Source organism: Pinus tabuliformis, chromosome 7, assembly GCF_031772625.1.
Source record: "Pinus tabuliformis cultivar Carrire ecotype Pingquan chromosome 7, CPIR1, whole genome shotgun sequence".
Classification (NCBI taxonomy): Eukaryota; Viridiplantae; Streptophyta; class Pinopsida; order Pinales; family Pinaceae; genus Pinus; species Pinus tabuliformis.
The window spans coordinates 717,373,810-717,395,281 of record NC_142293.1 but is presented as its reverse complement, the minus strand read 5'-3'; the positions used below and the strand labels follow the sequence as shown (position 1 = coordinate 717,395,281).

The 21,472-nt window shown below is 37.0% G+C and overlaps 1 protein-coding gene across 1 annotated transcript in view; it reads right to left on the bottom strand.

Moving 5' to 3' along the window:
* Window positions 1-337: 337 nt before the first annotated feature.
* LOC149249539 (uncharacterized) overlaps window positions 338-21,472 on the bottom strand; it is a 339,013-nt gene continuing 317,878 nt past the window's right edge. The window contains exon 16 of the mRNA XM_089458737.1: window positions 338-1,064. Coding sequence (XP_089314863.1) covers window positions 899-1,064 — 166 coding nt within the window. The 3' untranslated portion in view covers window positions 338-898. The remainder of the gene's footprint in view (window positions 1,065-21,472) is intronic.

The window sequence follows — 21,472 nt, the reverse complement described above, 5'->3', positions numbered from 1 at the left end:
TTCCGCCAAAAACGTATGCATATCACAACTTGGAAGCTTTGGACAAGGGAATATAATATATTATCCATGTTTTCACAAAATCTCGTTGAAGCCAGAGAAGGAAAGCTATTAAAAAATGCAGGCCAATATTATGCCAAAAACATATTCATATCACAACTTGGAAGAAATATTGGGAACTAGTAAATAAAGTGGAACGTTTCGTCAAGAATACCGAGAGAAACATAAATGAAAAATGTTATATGCAGCAAGTGAAGTGAAGCAATTTATTTGAGGGAGACATGTCATAGAGATACGTTTAGGCTTCAACTGTGTTGACACATAAAGTTAATAGAAGACGTAAAAGGATAGAATAAAACTTATTATAACCCTTACAGTCCCAAAGCAGTTAGGTGCAACGACAAATGCATGCCAACTTACCAAAGGTCATAGTCCAAAAAAAGGCAATGCCCAACCAGGGGCAAAAATATATGTAGAAATGTTCCCGTCTATAAAGGATATTTTAACTACGGACGCGTCCGTGTCCAAGAGGATTTGTCAAAACCCCTAGTTGGAATATGGATAATATAAGTGATATCCATATATTCTTATTAAACTTCCAACGCTACCTTTTATCACAGTCGATGAAAAAACTCTCGAGATAACTAGTATTTCAAAATTGAGTGTTCCGTAACTTGGACAAATCTTACATTTGAAGAACAAGGACTACACATCTGTTTGCAACTCTAAATACTTTTACGTAGACCAATACATGCATTCGGTAGGAGAAAGGGATCACTGTCAACCAAAATTGCTTTTATTTACACAATGTTTCGTATTGCATTTAGGATGAAGAAGGGTTTTCATTTTTCACATTATTTTCTAAAAAATATTTAGGTTGAACAGGGGCCCATAGTGTTCATCAGCGCTCAGGTGACGAAAAAAATATAACCAGAAAGTAAACAATAAATCCAAAGACTAAAATTCCACCATATATAAATGCCTGAGAGGACTGTACAGGAACCTTATATTCCACGGTACAACATCTCATCTTGTCCCGCTCACTCAATAGCACCCGCTGCACATATCTGAGATAAAAACATGAAAATAAATGTTATGCTAGAATCCAAATTCATTTCTAAGCTACAAATCATTTTAAGTATAAAAAAGGATTCCACAGTACAAATGTCAATGTATAATTTACAATCAAGATAATATCGCGTTACATTCAAACTTGGCTCCAGACAGGATTGTAAATATTCATCTCTAATGTTTACATAAATAGTCATTTAGGGTTGAAACTCTATAATAATAATAATAATAATAAAAGAAGATATTTCTTCTTATTTTATTGTCAATGTTACAAGTGCACTTGTCAACCATTGCCAATGTAAGTGCGCTGTAGACATGCTCTCATCTTCATCTTTCATTCAATATACTCTTTCATTCAATATTAGTATATTGAGTTCTTATCCTATATGGATTTCAACCAATTTTCCTTATGTTCAACTCTTCTTCTATGGAATTTTTGTAGCTGTGGTTGATCTTTTTGATTGCATTGAGAGGCACTCTACAACCCAATATAGGGATATAGGGGGAGATGTGTAGACATAAATGTTTGAAAATTTTAACATTTAATATAAAAACATTTATATGTCAACATAGTCAAAAAATTAAAACATAATGAGGGAAAGCATTGTCTACCGAGGCCATAATTTCCCCTGGATGGCAAAATTCTTTCCGGAATCCAATAATTTTTTTTTTCGAGAAATCTAATTCTGTAAGTGTTTGAAACATTTTTTATGGTGGAAATCGATTCAGCACCATCCAAAACCCCTGGAGCACCCAAAATCCTGAAGCTTGGCAGCTGTACCCCAGATTTCCAAAAATTTATGTCGTATTTTTTAAAAATCCTGCCAGAATTTCCATTGTTTTCCAGGCAAAATTGTGGCCTCGTTAGACTACGACCAAGGGAAATGAGTAGACGTAAATGTTTATGAACAACTTTTTAGATAAAAGAAAATCATACATGGTAGTGATAAATTAAGATTCATTTTACCATATAATTACTCCAGCGTTGTATCGTCCTTACCACTCATGTTAGAAATTATGCTATGTCAAAAGCTGCATAAAAAATTATAACCTAAATTGGTCAATGCTAAATTAATAGTGGTCACCGTACAAATTGAATCCTATAGTCCTACTTTGGAAGGAGCTAATAAATTGAGATGTAAAGTGGATAAATTAATTGTTCGTTGAAGAGCAAGGACTTGCACAAATTTTGGTGGATAGTAACTACTCTACACATCTATAGTTTTACTCTTACAAAAGTGTCGAGGAAAACATAAATAATGGTGGGAAGTGACTCGTGCTAAATATATTTATTTACATCTTATTTCTATCCATTTTTTTGCAAAGACTTGCTTAAATTATGGTGGGAAATAACTGATGGTAAATATGTTATTTATGTGAGTATGAGTTAAGATTAAGATGTAAGATTAAAATTAAAATGTAAATTTGTATTACTATGGAATTGATTTTTTTAAAGAAGATTTTGGTTTTAATTCTTTGTTTAAAATTAAAATAGATTTAGTGTAGGGAGATGTTCATGGTAAATAGTTAGATTTAAAATTAAACTAGCATATATATATATATTAAATGGCCTAATAAACATCAAAACACCTATCTAATAATATATCTCATGTTGTCAAGATTCAAAACCAGCCTAGATCCATCTTCACCCTGAATCTATCAAGTGCCAAGAGGGATCAAATCCCTCAAGGTGCAAATCGTTTTCATCAAGTTTTGCATTCAAAATAGAAGTTTGTACCTCGAGAGATTTGATCCCTCTCGACACTTGATAGATCTAGGGTTAAAATGGATTTAGGCTGGTAAACACAAATGTATATTTCAAGTAGGCTTAAAAGAAGGAAAATTTGAATTTTGCCTCCAAAATGTAACGCCGACTCTAAATGATCAAGTCAACCCAGCATGAAGTAACACCTATTCAGAGTCATTAAGTTCATTATTTAAAAGCCATTCGACCTCCTCTTCCTGGCATAATTCGAAACACCGTCTTCTATTGGCTCTGTTCACATGTGGGAGACTAAATAGGATGAATCTGAGGTGGAATACAAGGGCAAATCTAAGGTAGAATATGAGGACATATTTGAGGTGATGACCGTGCTTTGTCAAGAGTCCAAGAAGCAGAGTACATAGCAGCAAATCAAAAAAATTTAGATCAATGTCATCATGCAACTTCGAAATATTATCATTGTAAACCCAATCTCTGCAAGGTCTATTGTAAATGATGCTAGTATGATCATTTAACTATGTAACAACACCTATGTAAGCCTCTGATTTTGGCAAAAGATTTCATCCTAAGAAATTTTTTACCCTCCCCGAATTATGTGTGTTTGTAAACACGCATAAATGGCAAAGTTTTTCATCAAGCTTAAACCCCAAAGCTAGGGTGGAATTCATCGACAAGGTCTTAGGTGAGTCTTAGAGTTTATTGAGTTTGATGTAAGAGTGTGTTTAGGAATAGTTTTAGTGCATGGTACTTCATAATCAAAACATCATGGCTAAATTATTTTATTATAAGCACACTTGGTCTCATACAACATCATATTATGTCACAGAATTGGGTAATGCCTTGAGGGTTTGGTCTAAATGTGTTTTTCCCCTTCTAAGGGTTGATATTGTAATTATTTTGATGTAAAAATTATTTTGGTGCATGGTCACTCACAATCAAAAACCATGGCTAAAATATTTGAGGGTGTAAAAGTCATTAAATCTCCTCTAGAGTCAATTAATAATTTTTTTGGCTAAATCAAATAAAAATCCTAAGCCAGAAAATTATTAATTTTGAGTCAAAAAATAATTATAGAGAAATTAATTTCTTTCCAAGTGGAAAATAATAAAAAATTCGTGTGTCAAAAAGAACTCAATTTTTATAGGTCCTCCACCAAGTGAAGAATGGATATTTTAAGAAAATTTGAGCCCTTGCTCCTTGGTGGTTAATTCAAAGTCAAATTTTTTAGGAAATTAATCCAAAATATTAATTTTTGGATTAATAAAGAAATTCGAATTGGTTTTTAAAAGATTCAAATTTTTCCTCAAAAATAAAAATTTGATGGTGGAGATTAAAGATGATCAAGTTATTTTTGACGATCAAGATTATTTTGAAGAGGATCAAGCCAACTATTCGTTATTTTCCACTTGGACGAGTTTCCTCTACATAAGGAAGCCATTTAGCTTCTATTTCCCATCTTTGGATGTGGTGATTTTGTAATGTTAATATTGAGCTACTATTGTGCTGGGAACATTTTTTCTCATAATAGAAAGACTTTCGGGCTCAGTTCATGGTGTTCTTCTATCTGCTAATATGTGGTATGTGTTAGCTATGCGTTGATCTTCTATATTGTGCTAAAATTATTTAATCGTTATTTTATTTTTCGGTGATAAGAACATTCTATTGATATGAGCTATTTTAAGTGATCTGATTCACCACATGATCTACAATTTGTCATAAGATCTAATAGAGATTTACAGGTATGCTAGTCCTTGGGCTCCAAGTTCAAAGACTATGGAGAAGAATCGACCTTGTTCAAGCTCTAAGCTTTCATTGTGGTAAATTATTTTGAGGAGGGTTTTGGCTGGTCCATCTTTCGAGATCATTCACCCATAAAATTTGTTTAAAAAATCTTCTCAAAATTTTATTTGATCTTGGGCTAAAAGGATTTAACTTGCTAACAAAACCCCCAAATTGTATTTTGCAGATATTGTACATTTGTAAATTATTTCTAACCCTTGTTTTATTTTGTAGCACTTGGGGATTTTAACTTTTATACATATTTGGGGACATAAGATATAGTCCATCATCCAGAGCCAAAACCTCTCCTCCTGAGAGGAAAACCCACAAGAACTCTTTTCTTATAAAATTTTAAATGATGAAATCCAAGACCTATGACCCTTGACCAAGATCCCTCCAAGACCAAGTCAAACTGCTTCTTGATGAACTTCCTTCAACCCAAGTCAAACTTTCCTCATAGTCAATACAATTTCTCCTTTGACCAATATTGTAGACATGCAAGTTCCTCACAACAATTCGTCCTTATTGCAGAAACCCTAGGCCACACATGTGAGTGAAAATATGGTGAATTCTTCCTCCTTTTACCTTTGTTGAGATAAGTTATCTTTCCTTGGCAATTCAACTTGTATATTAGACTGATGTGACACCAAATTTTAGCTTCTTGTAGAGACTGCAATTTGACCTACCTACAACAGATTGATGCTCTAACCTTTTCGCACGTGTAAAAGGAATTAACCTCCGAAACAATCCCTAGGCAATTCAGTGTCTTTCTCTTTTTGTTCTTGAATGCTCGGCTTCTAAATTAGGTCCTCTTGGCACCTTAATTCAGCTTCTTGTGACAACAAAGAGGGTACCCTAATTTCAATTAGCACGTGTGAGAGATTAGCCCAAAAACAATTCCAAAACTTCGATATTTTCTCCTTGGTTCTTCTCCTCCTTTTTCACTCTTCTTTTGATCTTCTTCTTGCTTAGATCGAACTTCTTGAGAGCTACTTCGATTGTCTCAAATGTGGTCGACTTCCCCTTATATATAGGCTTCTAAGATGCCCTTAATACGTCGACATGTCATCTTTAGGAGGCCGACTTTTAGATTGCATGTCGACAAGGTCTTGGACGGTCTTTGACTCTAATTTTGACTCAAATAAATTTTCTTGACTTGATACAATAAGCCTAGGATGGTCTTCCATGCATGATAGTGACTCAATTGACTTGTTGACTCAATGACAAGCCCTAGAAGCACTCAATGGGTGCTTGACCTATAAATCAAATAACCTTGAACATGAAACCCATGCCTTAAGAATGACAATAATAATTTTATTTTTCTCTTTACATAAAATCATGATTACATATGTCATTATGAAAATCGAACCTAGTTATATATTTCAACACTCCCTCTTAACTAGGGAGGTATTCATAATCCATACAAGGTATTTGGATATTCTCAAACTGAAGAATTGTCATAAGAAGAGTCTTATTGATAAAACATCTCATAAGTTATCTTATCAGCTTATGTCAGTGCATCTCATTATACCAACCAGCATTGTCACATAGAAAGGCCTTGACTAACAACTCTATCTCTCCACAAGATTAGAGCACAATGCTGGCGACACCAATGATTATAAACACCTAAATCATTGTCTCTCAAGGCACATACCCCACCCGGGTGTTCAAAAGGTATTTCCTTTTCAAACAATTCCTTTCTTGGAATAACACATCCTCAAGGAATTGTTGAAATTTGTAACTAGGTTCGGTCTTCATAAATATATTTGAGATGTACTTACCAAAGAATGAAGAAAATATTTTATTATGACATATTAAAGCATGGGTTTCATGAATGGGTCATCATGTTTTAGGTCAAAGTCCCCATTGAGGACTTCTAGGATTTATTCTAGGCAATTAGAGTCATTGTACATTTAAAGAGACCCTTCTTGGGCTTTTAGATCATGTAAAAAGAATTAATTTTGAGTAAAAAATGAATTTAGTCTCCTCCACACCAAGTCGGCCTCATGATAAGTAATTTGACCTCACAGAAGGGCTATAAATACATAGTGTTTGAATTCATTTGGAGCATCTCATTCTCTCTCACATAGTTCGATCTCTGAAGCTGGAAGCTGGAATAGTGCGAAATTGTTTAAGGGATGGAAAAGGCGTTGAAAAGAAGTGTGAGTTTCTAGAGGAAGATAAAAGGGCTCAAAATCGAAATTTTGGGAAAAATTTCACTCAATTCTGAGGTGTATCAAGGGAGATCGAAGTTCTCCAAGTTTGGTCGAAGTTGCTGCTACCACTATTGTTGGATCGAAGTTGTTGTTGATGCTGCCAGGTCGAAGTTGCTTGAGAAGGATTATCATCTGCAAGAAGGATTGAGGGATGACTTGGTGTGGAGGGAATCTTTGTCTGGGTCTAGAGTCTTGGATTAACTCGAGAAGCTGTTGAAGGAAGAATTGTTGATTGGGTTTTTGTTAAATTTGGACAACTAGGTCCAAACTCCATGTTCTGATGCTCAGATTAAGAGGCTAATATTTTTGTTGGATTCCTCTTTCTGAGAGGTGTAAAATCCATATAAAAATAGTCTTAATCCGATGAGCAGAACTTATATTTTGAATTTATTATTCTTAATAAATTATATGTGCAAAGGTCAGCCAGTTTTGTAATGTAGGCTCACATGCCCAACAGATGTGTCACACACCCTCATTGATGGATATATATATACAGGAAAAGTTGGAGAGAATTTGATCACAACACAACTCACATCTTCCTCTCTCATCCTAAAAAGTACGAGCTACCTGGAGGACGAATTTCAGCCACACGTGGGAAGGACGAAGAGGATTTTTCTGCTGCTAGGGTTTCGCAGAAGTTTGACCAGCGTTGACTTTGGTCAACGCTTGGTCCAAACAAGCTGAAAACTTGTGGGAGGTTCGATTTTTGAAGGCCATACTACCTGGCACAAAAATCAAGGTCAAAGGGTTGACCGTTTTGCTGCTGCGTTGACTTTTAGCTTGCTGCCCCTGCGTTGACTTTTCAGGACAGCGTTGACTTTTGTAGAACTGACTTGGGTTGACTCATCTACTGGTTGGAGGGTTGTTGTGACACATGCTAGGCTGGCTGACCAAAGGAGACTTTGCTGGTTGAAGCATCCTGTTGACCGCCGAAACAAACACATACATTTTTCTTGTTTCTGATTTGTCTTCTGTAAGATCTGCTTATATGTTCTATCTGCATTTTGCTTATCTACTTGTATGATTGCTGTGAGAAAAGTGAAATTGCTCTTAGCATAGAACATCTACAAAACTTTACATGGTATCAGAGCTGAGGTGAAGACAAACTCTATCTATAGCAATCATCATCGAAGGAAATGGATTCCTCTAAGCTTGAATTCAGGGAGAATGACAAGCTGACTGGAAGTGATGACTTCCATGCCTGGAAGATGTTATTAGATCTCAAATTAGAAGATCATGATCTCCTAGATCATGTGACAGGGAAGATTCAAGAGCCTCCATCAAATGCCTCTGCTGCTGTTAAACACAAGTATAAGAAGGGAGAAATCAGAGCAAAACTGCTGATCAGGGAATCCATAAATAAGAGTCTGGTTGCCTACATATCTGAACTAGGCACATCCAAGGAGATGTATGACAAACTGATACTTATGTTCCGAGTAAACAATGTGAACCAAGTGCTATTCCTCAAGAACAAGTTGAAGAATATGAAGAAGGGCCGAGACGAGTCTATTCAAACTTTCTTTATGAAGTTGACCGAAACCAGGAACAATCTGCTAGCTATTGGGGAGACAATAGCTGATCGTGAGATGGTTCTTACCGCACTTGGAGGACTTCCATATGAATGGCAAGTATTCACAACTACCATTCTCAACAATAGTACCATCCCTAACTTTGATGAGCTTCTGTCTAGATGTATGCAAGAAGAAACAAGGATGAAGGAATTTGATAATGAAAGAAATGCTGCCTATGTTGCTCATTCCCGAAAGAAGAACTCTGGTGGTTCCAAGGACAAAGGAAGGACTAAGACTCAAAAGAAGAAGGGTAAATGTTTCACCTGCCATAGGACTGGACACTATGCTAGAGAATGCCCCTTCCAGAAGAATTCTCCCGATAGTGACGACAACAACAACAACCGAAGGAATGGGAATCAAAGAAATGACAAATCCAAAGGAAAGAGGAAGGCTCACTTTGAAGGAAACCATCCACCTTCTAAAAGGACTAGAAATACCAGGTATGAGGAGTCTAATGTTGTTGATAAAAGAAATGAGTATATTCTAATATCTGCTCTCTCAGCTGCATCTCCACCCGACACTATGGATGTTTGGCTAATCGATAGTGGTGCCTCAAGACACATCACCGGATTCAAGGAAGCACTTTCTGACATGGTTGAAAGGGATACTAATCTAGAAATTATCCTTGGGGATAATGCCACTTATCCTGTGAAAGGGACCGGGACTGTGACCCTCCACTTGTCTCAAGGACAAGTCCTTCATCTACAAGATGTACTCTATGTACCCAAATTGAAGAAGAACCTTGTGTCTGTATCTGCCATGGAAGACAAAGGATTCAATGTAACTTTCTCTGATGGAAAGGTACTCATGTGGAAGAAGAGCTTCAAGGAAGCTATCTCAATTGGTTTTAGAGTTGGTACACTCTACCAGGTTGGAGGGAGTCCGTTGGGAGCTATGACTTGTGATACTATCCGTCAAACCGAACTATGGCACCGAAGATTTGGACACCTTCATTACAAGGCTCTTCCCGAAGCAAGGAAGGTGGTGACAGGGATGCCTGATTTTGGAAATAATCATAAAGGTGTATGTAAGGGCTGTGCTGAAGGAAAACATACAAGGGGACCTTTCCCCTCAAGTGTCATAAAGACATCTGAGATATTGCAACTGGTCCATTCTGATCTTTCCGGTATGTTGCCTGTAACATCCCTGGGGGGATGTTCTTACTATATGACATTTACTGATGACTTCTCTCACAAAACCTGGATATACTTCTTGAAGAAGAAGGATGAGGCTTTCATGTGGTTCCGTACCTTCAAAGCCTTGGTGGAAAATATGACCGGAAAGAAGATCAAGATTTTGAGGACTGACAATGGCACTGAATATGAGTTAAATGAGTTCAAAGACTTTTGCAGAGAAGCTGGCATTAAGAGGGAGACTACCACTGCATATACTCCTGAGCAGAATGGTGTTGCTGAACGCAAGAATAGGACTATTGTGGAAGCTGCCCGTGCCATGCTATGTGACCAGGGTCTTCCAAAGTTTCTGTGGGGAGAAGCTGCAAATACTGCTGTGTACATTCAAAACCGATGCCCTCATTCCGCTTTGGACTCCAAAACTCCCGAAGAGGTTTTCTCTGGTAAGAAACCTGATGTCTCACATTTTAGAATTTTTGGATGTCCTGTCTATTTTCATGTGCCGAAAGAAAAGAGAAGTAAGCTGGATGCTACTGGGAAGAAAGGAATGTTTGTGGGCTACAGTGAGACTTCTAAGGCATATAGAGTCTATGTACCTGGTCAAAGGGAAGTAGAGATAAGCCATGATGTCACTTTTGACGAAGATGCTTCCCTGAAGAAAGTAGTAGATCTTCCTAGATCTGAAGAAAACCATGAAGAAAGACCTGGAAATCTGGAAGAACCCCAGGATGAGACTATGCCTGATGTTGAAGAGCCAATGGACCCTATTGATCCTTCCCCTTCTCTAGGAAAGAGGCCATCATGGCTCAGGGACACCCTCGAAGATGCTGAGGGTCATGCTGCCCCAAGGGGAACATTCCGAGAAAGCAAGAAGCCGTGTAGATACCAAGGGTATCTAGCTGCCATGAGTACTATTATACAATCTGAACCTGGATCTTTTGAAGAAGCCATCAAGCATCAAGTCTGGAAGGATGCTATGCATGAAGAATATGAGGCTATTATGAAGAATGATGTCTGGGATGTGGTCCCGAGACCGAAGGACAAATCTGTTGTCACCGCTAAATGGCTCTACAAGATTAAACATGGATCTGATGGGAGTGCTGAAAAGTTTAAGGCAAGATTTGTTGCCCGTGGCTTCTCTCAAAAGGAAGGAATTGACTATGACGATATATTTGCACCTGTGGCTTGATATACCACCATCCGATCCATCATAGCCCTTGCTGCTACGCAAGGATGGAGTCTTCATCAGATGGATGTCAAGACCGCTTTTCTGCATGGTGCAATAAAGGAAGAGGTGTATGTAGAACAACCTCTGGGATTTGAAGTTCAAGATCGAGACACTTATGTCTGCAGGTTGAAGAAAGCCCTCTATGGGTTAAAGCAAGCACCCAGAGCTTGGTATGAGAGGATGGATAGTTACTTGATGAAGCTGGGCTTCACTCGAAGCAATGCTGATCCTAACCTTTACTTTAAGGTTGAGGAAGGAAAGCCTCTCATTCTAGTGCTGTATGTGGACGACCTCTTCCTGACAGGGGATGACCCTCTCATTCATCAATGTAAGAGGGAGCTTGCTGCTGAGTTCGAGATGAAAGACCTAGAACTGATGCACTATTTCCTAGGCCTGGAGGTCTGGCAGAGACCTGGAGAGATTTTCCTTTCTCAAGGAAAGTATATTGTGAAGCTTCTGGAAAGATTTGGGATGGTGGACTGTAAGTCCGTGTCGACACCAATGGAACTCAACTTTAAGAAGTTGAGTGGCAGCGCTGCAGGGCCTATCTTGGCCAATCCTACTGAGTATCGTCAACTCATAGGAGCTTTGATGTTCTTAGTGAACACTCGTCCGGACATATGTTTTGCAGTGAATACTTTGAGTCAACAGATGGTTGAGCCTCATCATTTTCACTGGGTTGGTGCCAAGAATCTTTTGAGATATCTTCGGGGCACGATAAACCATGGGCTGAGATGCACTGCCGGGAGTGTGATACTCCGGGGATATACTGATGCCGATTGGGCTGGCAGTGTGGTGGATCGTAAGAGCACATCTGGATGCTGTTTCAATCTTGGTTCTGCTTCGATCTCATGGATGAGCAGGAAGCAGAAGTCGGTGGCTTTGAGCACTGCGGAGGCCGAATACATTGCTGCTAGTATGGCCTGTTGTGAAGCAGTTTGGTTGAGGAAGCTCTTTATTGAGCTGTTCCAACATGTGCTAGATACCACTGTAATACTCTGTGATAATCAGAGTGGGATTCGTATGACTGAGAATCCTGTGTTCCACGACTGATCCAAGCATATTGATATCAGGTACCACTTTATCCGGGATATGGTACAGCGAGGCGCCGTAAGGCTCGATCATATAGGAACTGATGAGCAGGTCGCGGATATTCTCACTAAGCCCCTGGGGAAGGTCAAGTTCCTAACCTTCCGTGAGAGTCTTGGTGTCGTGGAAAGACCCTATGATGTGGGTCCTGTTGGACGATGACCTCTGGGAGCTCTGGGGGGCTTTGAGGATAGCTTCTCGGAGCTATAAGCACTCATAATGCTTCTGCCCCACCCTTGTGATTATTGAGCTGGTTCGCCACTCATTTAATCTGTGCCCCGTATGCATCCTACCCATTGAGTTCAGGGCTCATGGGAAGTACCTCTCATTTGGCCAATGAGGTGTGGAAAAGCTAGAGACTATTAGCAAAGACTGATGGACGCATCAGAGATTGCCGTACTCTCTATCTAGGATGGCATGGTCCAACCACTTGATCTGGGATCAAGATTTGTGAGGTCTGGGACCTCTGAACTGATTATGTCAGTCGGGGAATGATGTCTTTATGACTGACCCACTTCTGTTCTGAAATAAAGAAGCCAGCAAAGCAAGTTTCGGCGGGATGACTCACGATGTTAATTGCACTAATAGATGGAGTTCTCCCTAGTTGAGAGGGAGTGTTAAATTTGGACAACTAGGTCCAAACTCCATGTTCTGATGCTCAGATTAAGAGGCTAATATTTTTGTTGGATTCCTCTTTCTGAGAGGTGTAAAATCCATATATAAAATTGTCTTAATCCGATGAGCAGAACTTATATTTTGAATTTATTATTCTTAATAAATTATATGTGCAAAGGTCAGCCAGTTTTGTAATGTAGGCTCACATGCCCAACAGATGTGTCACACACCCTCATTGATGGATATATATATACAGGAAAAGTTGGAGAGAATTTGATCACAACACAACTCACATCTTCCTCTCTCATCCTAAAAAGTACGAGCTACCTGGAGGACGAATTTCAGCCACACGTGGGAAGGACGAAGAGGATTTTTCTGCTGCTAGGGTTTCGCAGAAGTTTGACCAGCGTTGACTTTGGTCAACGCTTGGTCCAAACAAGCTGAAAACTTGTGGGAGGTTCGATTTTTGAAGGCCATACTACCTGGCACAAAAATCGAGGTCAAAGGGTTGACCGTTTTGCTGCTGCGTTGACTTTTAGCTTGCTGCCCCTGCGTTGACTTTTCAGGACAGCGTTGACTTTTGTAGAACTGACTTGGGTTGACTCATCTACTGGTTGGAGGGTTGTTGTGACACATGCTGGGCTGGCTGACCAAAGGAGACTTTGCTGGTTGAAGCATCCTGTTGACCGCCGAAACAAACACATACATTTTTCTTGTTTCTGATTTGTCTTCTGTAAGATCTGCTTATATGTTCTATCTGCATTTTGCTTATCTACTTGTATGATTGTTGTGAGAAAAGTGAAATTGCTCTTAGCATAGAACATCTACAAAACTTTACAGTTTTCCCCTAGATAGGAGCTTTGCCCTGACTATCCGCCTACGTATGTTTTCATTGTGTCGTTGTTTTGGTAATTGTTTGATGAACTAAAAGATAAAATAAGAACATAAAGATAAAAGAATCACAAGTAATTATCTATATAAGAAAATCTTTCTGCCTTTTTGATTTTCTATCATGGTATCAAAGCTAAGGTGAAGGAGGAAAAGGGCAGCCTTGAGTATGTATTACAAGGGATCTAAAGGATTGATCTATGGATCATATAAGGATCTCTTATAAGAAAAGAAGCTCGCTATCTTCAAGGACAATGTCTAATACATTAAAGAGTGAGAACAAGTTGGAAGGAGCATCAAACTACAGATCTTGGAAGAAAAGAATTGATCCCATTCTTGAAAAGAACAAGGTCTTGGATGTGGTCAGAGGGAAGGTGAAGAAACCTACCAAGAATCCAATGATGCAGACAATATGAAGTATAGGGAATTGGAAATATTGGCTATGACTTTGATGGTAGAAAGCATTAAGAACAATCTTGTCCCATATATTTCCAATATAGACCATGCTCAAGAAATGTATGAAGCATTGACAAAATTATTCACTATCAAAAATATTGGTCAAGTAGCAAGCTTGAAGAATGAGTTAAGAACTGCTAAGATAACAAAGGATGATATTGTGGCTTCCTTTTTTGTAAGGATATCAAAGATTAGAGATGAACTTCAAGTCATAGTTGAAATAGTACTGGAGAAGGAGTTAGTAATCATTGCACTATTGGAATTATCACCTACTTGGAGTTCTTTTGCTTCAGGTCTCAATAGTTGGAAAGAAGCTCCCACCATTGAACAATTATCAAATGCTTGCACCCAAGAAGAAATGACAATTTCATTAGTATCCAACAATGGAGAAGAAAAGGTGTCAAATGCATACTTTGCTTCCCACAAGAAAGGACACTCCAAGAAGTCAAGAGGGCCACGAAAGGAGATTGTTATGTCCAATATAGAATGCTACCAATGCCACAAGATGGGTCAATGTAGAAGTGACTGCCCCGACAATCTGAGGAACAAGAAAAGAAGTAGAGATCAAGCCAATGTAGCTGAACAAGGATCTCCAAAGAAGACTAAGCCCAAAGAATTGGATTTAAGGGACTTACACTACTAAGGTCCTTTGATCTAAGCCTTTTTATTTCACTTTGATTTCTGTCTTTTAGGTTTAACATACTTTGGAAAAACATTTTTATTTGTTCTTAAGGTTATAGGTATCCCTCAAGCTTGGATGAAACCCTCGTCAACCTCAAAAGATAAGTATCCTATTACCATTTTCATTTTTAGTTTTCCTTATCTACTTTTGTTTGCATTAAATACTAATCACATTTCTACTCTTATTTTCCTTGTTTAGGAAAACTTGTTGAAAACCCAAGGAAGAAGGCCTCATAAAAACAAAGCATTGGAATTACAAGGTTTGGTAAGGAACAAAAGGTATGTTTTGAATTACAAGTTTTGCTCTCTCCATATTCATTCTTGATAAACTATTACTAACATCTTTTTGTCTACCTTCCATGAATCTTAAAGATTCTTGATTGGGTAATTCATCATTGGATAAATCTACCCTCCTAATATCTTTGATTGCTCTTGTGGAACCCTAGAAAGGTTCATTGTGAAAACCTGACCTAAGGGTATGTCGATGATTATGCGTGAAACCCTGATCTTCTTAGGGTTATTGTTGAAAAAAAATGCCTGATGTTTTGATGAAGTCATGTTTGGGGTTTTGTATGGCTATGGAAACCCTAACTTGTTATGGTTGAATGGTAGTGTCTAAAATCTCAAACCTTTGAAGTATTGGCAATTAAGGGTTTTCTATGTTTTGTATTGAAACCTTAGATCATTAGGGTTTGGTGAGGTGTATACACAAGACCCTTATAAAGTCTTAGAAATGAAATCCTTGGAATGTGTGTTTGTCTAATCAAACCCTAGTCTAATCAAGTTTGTTGTACGTCTAACTCTTATTGATATTTGTGTAGTTGAGTTTGGGTAACACAGGTTATGACATGCTTGTATGATAATGAGATCCTAGATGTATGAGTTGATCTGTTTGTTGATGGTCATGAGTCCTATGGTTTGGAACTAACCCCTAGTCAAGGTTTAATTCTCTAGGATGATAGTTTTGTGAATTCTAGGCTTTGTAATCAAACCTTAGTAGAAGTCCAAATCTCTGATATATGATGACAATGTCATAATTTGAGATTTGTGTAGGAATGTTGAAATTTGAAGTTTTAGTTATGATTGATGTTTGATTGGTTGTGAAAATCTAGGGTTTGCAACAAACCTTAGTAGAAGCTAGTCATGTTGTTGATTGAGTTGTGATTGGTTTTGACTGTTGAATCTCATGTATAAAATATAGGGTTTGTATGAAATCCTAGCAGGAATTCTAACATATTAATTCTGAAAGTTGTTAGATACTTTGTAGATCTATATTTGTTTTAATTTTTTCTAGGGTTTTCTATATGTTGTAGTAGGGTATGTCATACCTTTGGAAGAAACATTGAAACCCTAGATGTAATCAAAGTTGTTATGAAATGCTCGAAGTCTTAATGAAGTAGTCTAGGGTTTATGACAAAATCCCTAGCAAGAAGTTGAAGAGTATGCATCTCTTGGTTGTAATTAAGTTTGGGCATCTGATATATAAAGTTGAATGCTTTCGTGATTTTGATATGGTTAACTTCATGCTTCTATAGATATGCATGTACTTGCTATCTAAGTTGTGCAGGTACATGATCTTCAAGATGGTGAAGATGTTCGTAAAGAAAAGTTGATGTGATAAGCATGATGTGAATGATGGTGATCATGATAACTTTGATGAGAAGGTTGTAAGCCATGAAGGATTCTTCGATGTCATGGATAAGAAATAAGACTCCCTAAGTTAAGAGGGAGCCTGGATGAAATATCCCTAAGTTGAGAGGGAGCTTGGATGAAAGGAATCTCCCTAGTTGAGAGGGAGGTCATATCATAGTCATGAAGAATACCTTGAAAGAAGAAATTGGAGAATGTATTTTGAAGGGCTGTTGAGATAAAAAAAGTCAGATCTATTTGTAGAATATGCATGGTTGAGGAATCTTCTGTCAAGATTCATTTGGGGAGCTCTAAGTCCTACTATGGAAAGTTGAAGAAGCAAAATCAAGTTGTCTGGAAGACCCCGAAGGTTTGTATCTACTTATGTACATTTGAAAGTTTGTCGCTGATTGGGATTGTGTTTGAACAAGTAAATCTCTTGAAGGTTGGATAACATGTTTTTACATGCTTTGTGTTATCGATCAGTGTTTGGAGAGATTTGTTGTCGATATACTTGTTTGGGAGGATTTGTTACTGATTGGAATAATCAAGAAGTTGAGGCTTTATGTGTGAGACATTGCCTAGGAGGACATCTGGTTGGCACTTTGTGATGTTGTCTAATTCCCGAAGTAGGGAGGGTGGCTTTGGTCATGGAGCTCTGACCTCTGATATGCACCTAGATCCCTGGGTTGATGGTTAGTAAGTAAGCCTAATGGTACCTAATGAGGTTGAAAGCTTTAGTCCATCTTAGTGCCACCTAGATAGATTGTCTTGGTCATGAATCTAGTCCATGGCATTGCGGTGCCTAAACTGTTGGAGGACCTGGGATAGATTGCCCTGGTCAGGAATCTAGTCCATGGCATTGCGGTGCCTAAAATTCATCATGGTTCATGTGTTCTGAGATCTTCCATGTACTTGTACTGATGAATACCTCCCTAGTTAAGAGGGAGTGTTGAAACTTGAAATTTGTAACTAGGTTTGGTCTTCATACATATATTTGAGATGTACTTATCAAAAGAATGAACAAAATATTTTATTATGACTTATTAAAGCATGGGTTTTATGCTTGGGCTATCAAGTTTTAGGTCAAAGCCCCATTGAGGACTTCTAGGATTTATTCTAAGCCATTAGAGTCATTGCACATTTAAAGAGCCCCTTCATGGGCTTTCAGATCATGTAAAAACAATTATTTTTGAGTCAAAAATGAATTTCGTCTCCTCCACACCAAGTCGGCCTCAAGACAAGTAATTCAACCTCACAGAAGGGCTATAAATACAAGGAGTTCGAATTCATTTGGAGCATCTCATTCTCTCTCACATAGTTCGATCTCTGAAGCTGGAAGCTGGAAAAGTGTGAAATTGTTTAAGGGTTGGAAAAGGAGCTGGAAAGAAGTGTGAGTTTCTAGAGGAAGATAAAAGGGCTCAAAATTGAAATTTTGGGACAAATTTCACTCAATTTTGAGGTGTATCAAGGGAGATCGAAGTTCTCCAAGTTTTATCGAAGTTGTTGCTATTGTTGCTAGGTCGAAGATGTTGTTGATATTGTCAGGTCAAAGTTGCTTGTGAAGGATTGTCATCTGCAAGAAGGATTGAGGGTTGACTTGGTGTGGAGTGAATCTTTGTCTGGGTCTAGAGCCTTGGATTATCTCGAGAAACTATTGAAGGAAGAATTGTTGATTGGGTTTTCCCCTATTTAGGGGTTTTGCCCTAGTTGTCCGCCTACGCCTGTTGTCCTTGTGTCATTGTTTTGGTCACTGCTTGATGAACTAAAAGATAAAATAAGAACATAAAGATAAAAGAATCACAAGTAATTATCTATATAAGAAAATCTTTTTGCCTTTCTTATTTTCTAACAAGAATTTCCTCTTTGACTACTCTTGCCTATTAGATGCCCTACCACATCCTCAAAGAGTATTAGAATCAATCTCAAATGCTTACCCAATCTTCCATTCTTTCTTCATAACATGAAGACAAGAATTATGTGTCCATCTCTCCCTCTCAACTAAGGAGGATATACTCATTCCTATAAAAAGGAATATACCCAAGCTCCCTCTTAACTAGGGACTTGTTACCAATAGCATCTATCTACTCTTTGGTGGAAATCATGGTATTATCAGTTACTTGTAGGGCTCCTCCTTTCGATATCATAAACTTCATCTTCTTCATTATGGAGCCTTCATCTTGTAGGGCAACCATCACTTTCCTTCAACGAACCATAGGGTTGAACCAATAGTCATATCATACTTCTTTTCATCAGAAAGTGATCTTCTAGTCCACATTTGGCTTTCCTTCATACAACTACCTCTTTTATTCTTTTAGGATCTTCCATCCAATTACATGAATGCTAGTTGTAGGTGACAACCCAAACAGATGTTTTCAAAAATAAAAGATGAACATCAAACCAAGATTACCTTTTTATGATGGCCTTTCGTCATGACATCAACTTTATGCAACATCAACATTTGTGCATGTATGACTCTATCTCTAAGACACTCAATATCAAGGGTCTCCTTTTTCAGACTTTATCAAGGTCTTCATACCTCCTCTATGGAATGTCATAGCTAATTCTTCTAGTCATCGGAGGTTGATCACTTATCTTATCTTACTATAGTCGCATCTTTTCACAAACTCTTCTTCCTTTCTGTGTGTATTGCTTTCTCAAGAACTTCTATACATAGTGTCTTTCATTATCGAAACCATCATTGTCAACCACCTCATCTTCCATATGAGATCATATTATGTTGATTTCATCTTATCAATATGTAGAAGAATTCAAGGCACATTATCTATATGCCTTCATGCTTCATTCTAATGGAAGAGATCTTTCTTCGATCATGCTCATAATATCGAACATTCAACCATGTTATCCGCAACTATATGACGACATGACTTTATCTATCAAATATGTGCATACCTTTTTCTTTCTATTAGTCATCTAGACTTCCTTCTAGCAATTTCTTGCTTGAAGATGAAAGTACTTCAAACAACTCAACATGTGGTACACGTAATGCCCCCTACCAATAATAAAAATAATAACAATAAATAAATAAAATAATAAATATTAAGATATAAGTAAATAAATAATAAACAATAAAGAAAAGATAATAATAGCAAATAAATAATAAAGAAAAAATAATAATAGTAAATAAATAATAAATAATGAAGAGAATATAATAATAAATAATGAAGAGAATATAATAGTAAATAATAAACCGGAGTTCTAAATAAATAGATAAAATACTATAATATTAAAATATAAGTAAATAAATTGTAACAATAAAGAAAAGATAATAATAGGAAATAAACAATAAAGAAAAAATAAGAATAATAAATAAATGATAAATAACGAAGAGAATATAATAATAATAATAAATAAATAAAATAGTAACTAATAAACCGGAGTTCTAAATAAATAAATATATATATATATATATATATAAACTATGAAAATAGTAAGAATAAGTAAAGTTAACAAAAAGTAAAAAAGAATAAAATAAGAAAAGAGTTAAATTAAGATAAATATTAAATTAAGTAAAATTTAAAATAAAGAAATAAAAGTTGGCATGTTGACACATGGAATGTGTCCTTGCAAATCCCTTTCTATTTTTAGAACCATTTGGTCTATTTAATGGACGATGAGGAGGACGTGATTCAGTCATTCCTTCATCCATTCTCTTGGGAGAAAAGTGTTGTGAGAGAAAGGATTCCTTGACAGTGGTATGTTGATTAAGGGCTAAAGGGTGGCTAGCTATAGAAAGATTATGTGCAGTTAAGCCTAGGTTGGGTGGAGAGTCATCCCCAAAACTTTGTTGTGGTTAGCAGGATTCAATAGCGTTCAACTCGAAATCACAAATAACGAATATTGTCGTTACAAATAAATTGTCTTTGCTCATGTTTTAAAAAAAAATCCATGCTAATTAGTTAAATAGTTTGTATGATTGATTATTAATCACATAATTGATATAATTAGTTGTATATTTTAATCAGGGTTGTTACATATGGTATCACAACTAGGCTCAAACACTTGGCGCCTATGGACATTTTAATATAAAAAACTTCGATTATTTCTCGAATTTCCATTTACTACTTTCGTGAGAGAATACTCTCGAATTTAAGGAGAAAAAAATTCATATTATCATCCATAACGAGCTCTAAGTTATTTTTTTGCTATTAAATATTATAAATAATATTAAAAATATAATAATAAATTAATTTTTCAATAAAATAATTAGTTTATACACATTGAGCCTTCTATATAAATCTTATATTTTAATAATAAAATGTAAATCTTTTATTAGTATTTATAATTACCTGCCATGGTTTTCCAAAACAACTTGTCAAAAATAATAATGGAGAAAGTTAGAAACACCGCTGGGGATTTTCACTTTCAATTATATATAATGATACAGTGGGGATTGTTTAAAACATAAAGAAATCTGTAGTGGAAAGTACAGAGGTGGAAAGTACAGAGGTGGAGAATGATTGCCCAAATAAACAACCATAAAGAGAACGCAAGAGAAGAAACGAAAGCAGATTCCACCAAAGTTTCCAAAACTTGGGCTCAAGTTATTAGCAATTCTGCTAATAAGGACAAACAAATATTCAAGTTGACAACATGCAAGATAGTGAAGACAAGGAAAAAAAAAATAGGGCAACAAACATAATTATTAAAGGGGTGAAAGACTATGGGAAAAATAAATGTTCTCTTGACCTTGCAAGAGACTTCTTGAAAGACAAGTTGCTATGGCAAGGACAAATATGCCAAGCATGGAGGGTGGGTAAATTTAACGGGGAGAGAGCCAAGCCCATAAAAGTCATTATGCATAGCTTGCGTGATAAATATATCATTCTAAGCAAGAAACATCTCTTGAGGGGTTCTCGTTTTTTCCTAGAAGAAGATTTAACTGTAAAACAACAGGAGGAAAGAAGGGAGGAAATTTTAAAGGTTAGGGCAACAAGAGATGAAGGCAAGGGAGCATGGATTTATAAAGGCAAAGTTGTAATAGTGCAATTTGAACCTCCTTCCAAAACAGAGCAGCAAGATGGTAATAAAGAAGAAGCAACAAACTCTTCAACAAGAAATCAGAAAGCAAGGTCAGTATGGGAAAGGAGGGATAGACTCAAATGTAAGTCTTGCATGCCAAAGTAAATAACAATCAAGTCATACCCAGGTTTCCTTAAAATTAGTTTGTTGGAACTACAGAGGTTACCCATGGAGACGAGGACCTGAGTTAGGGCCTATTGCGGAAGATAGAGACACAATTTGCCTCATAGATACACATGAGCATGAAGAGTGCAAGACACCTCCGTTTGAAGGATACTGGAATATGGAAGTGTGGAACAAGGCAACAGGGAATGGCAAAGGGCACGGGGGTATCATGGTTTTAGTAAGGGAGA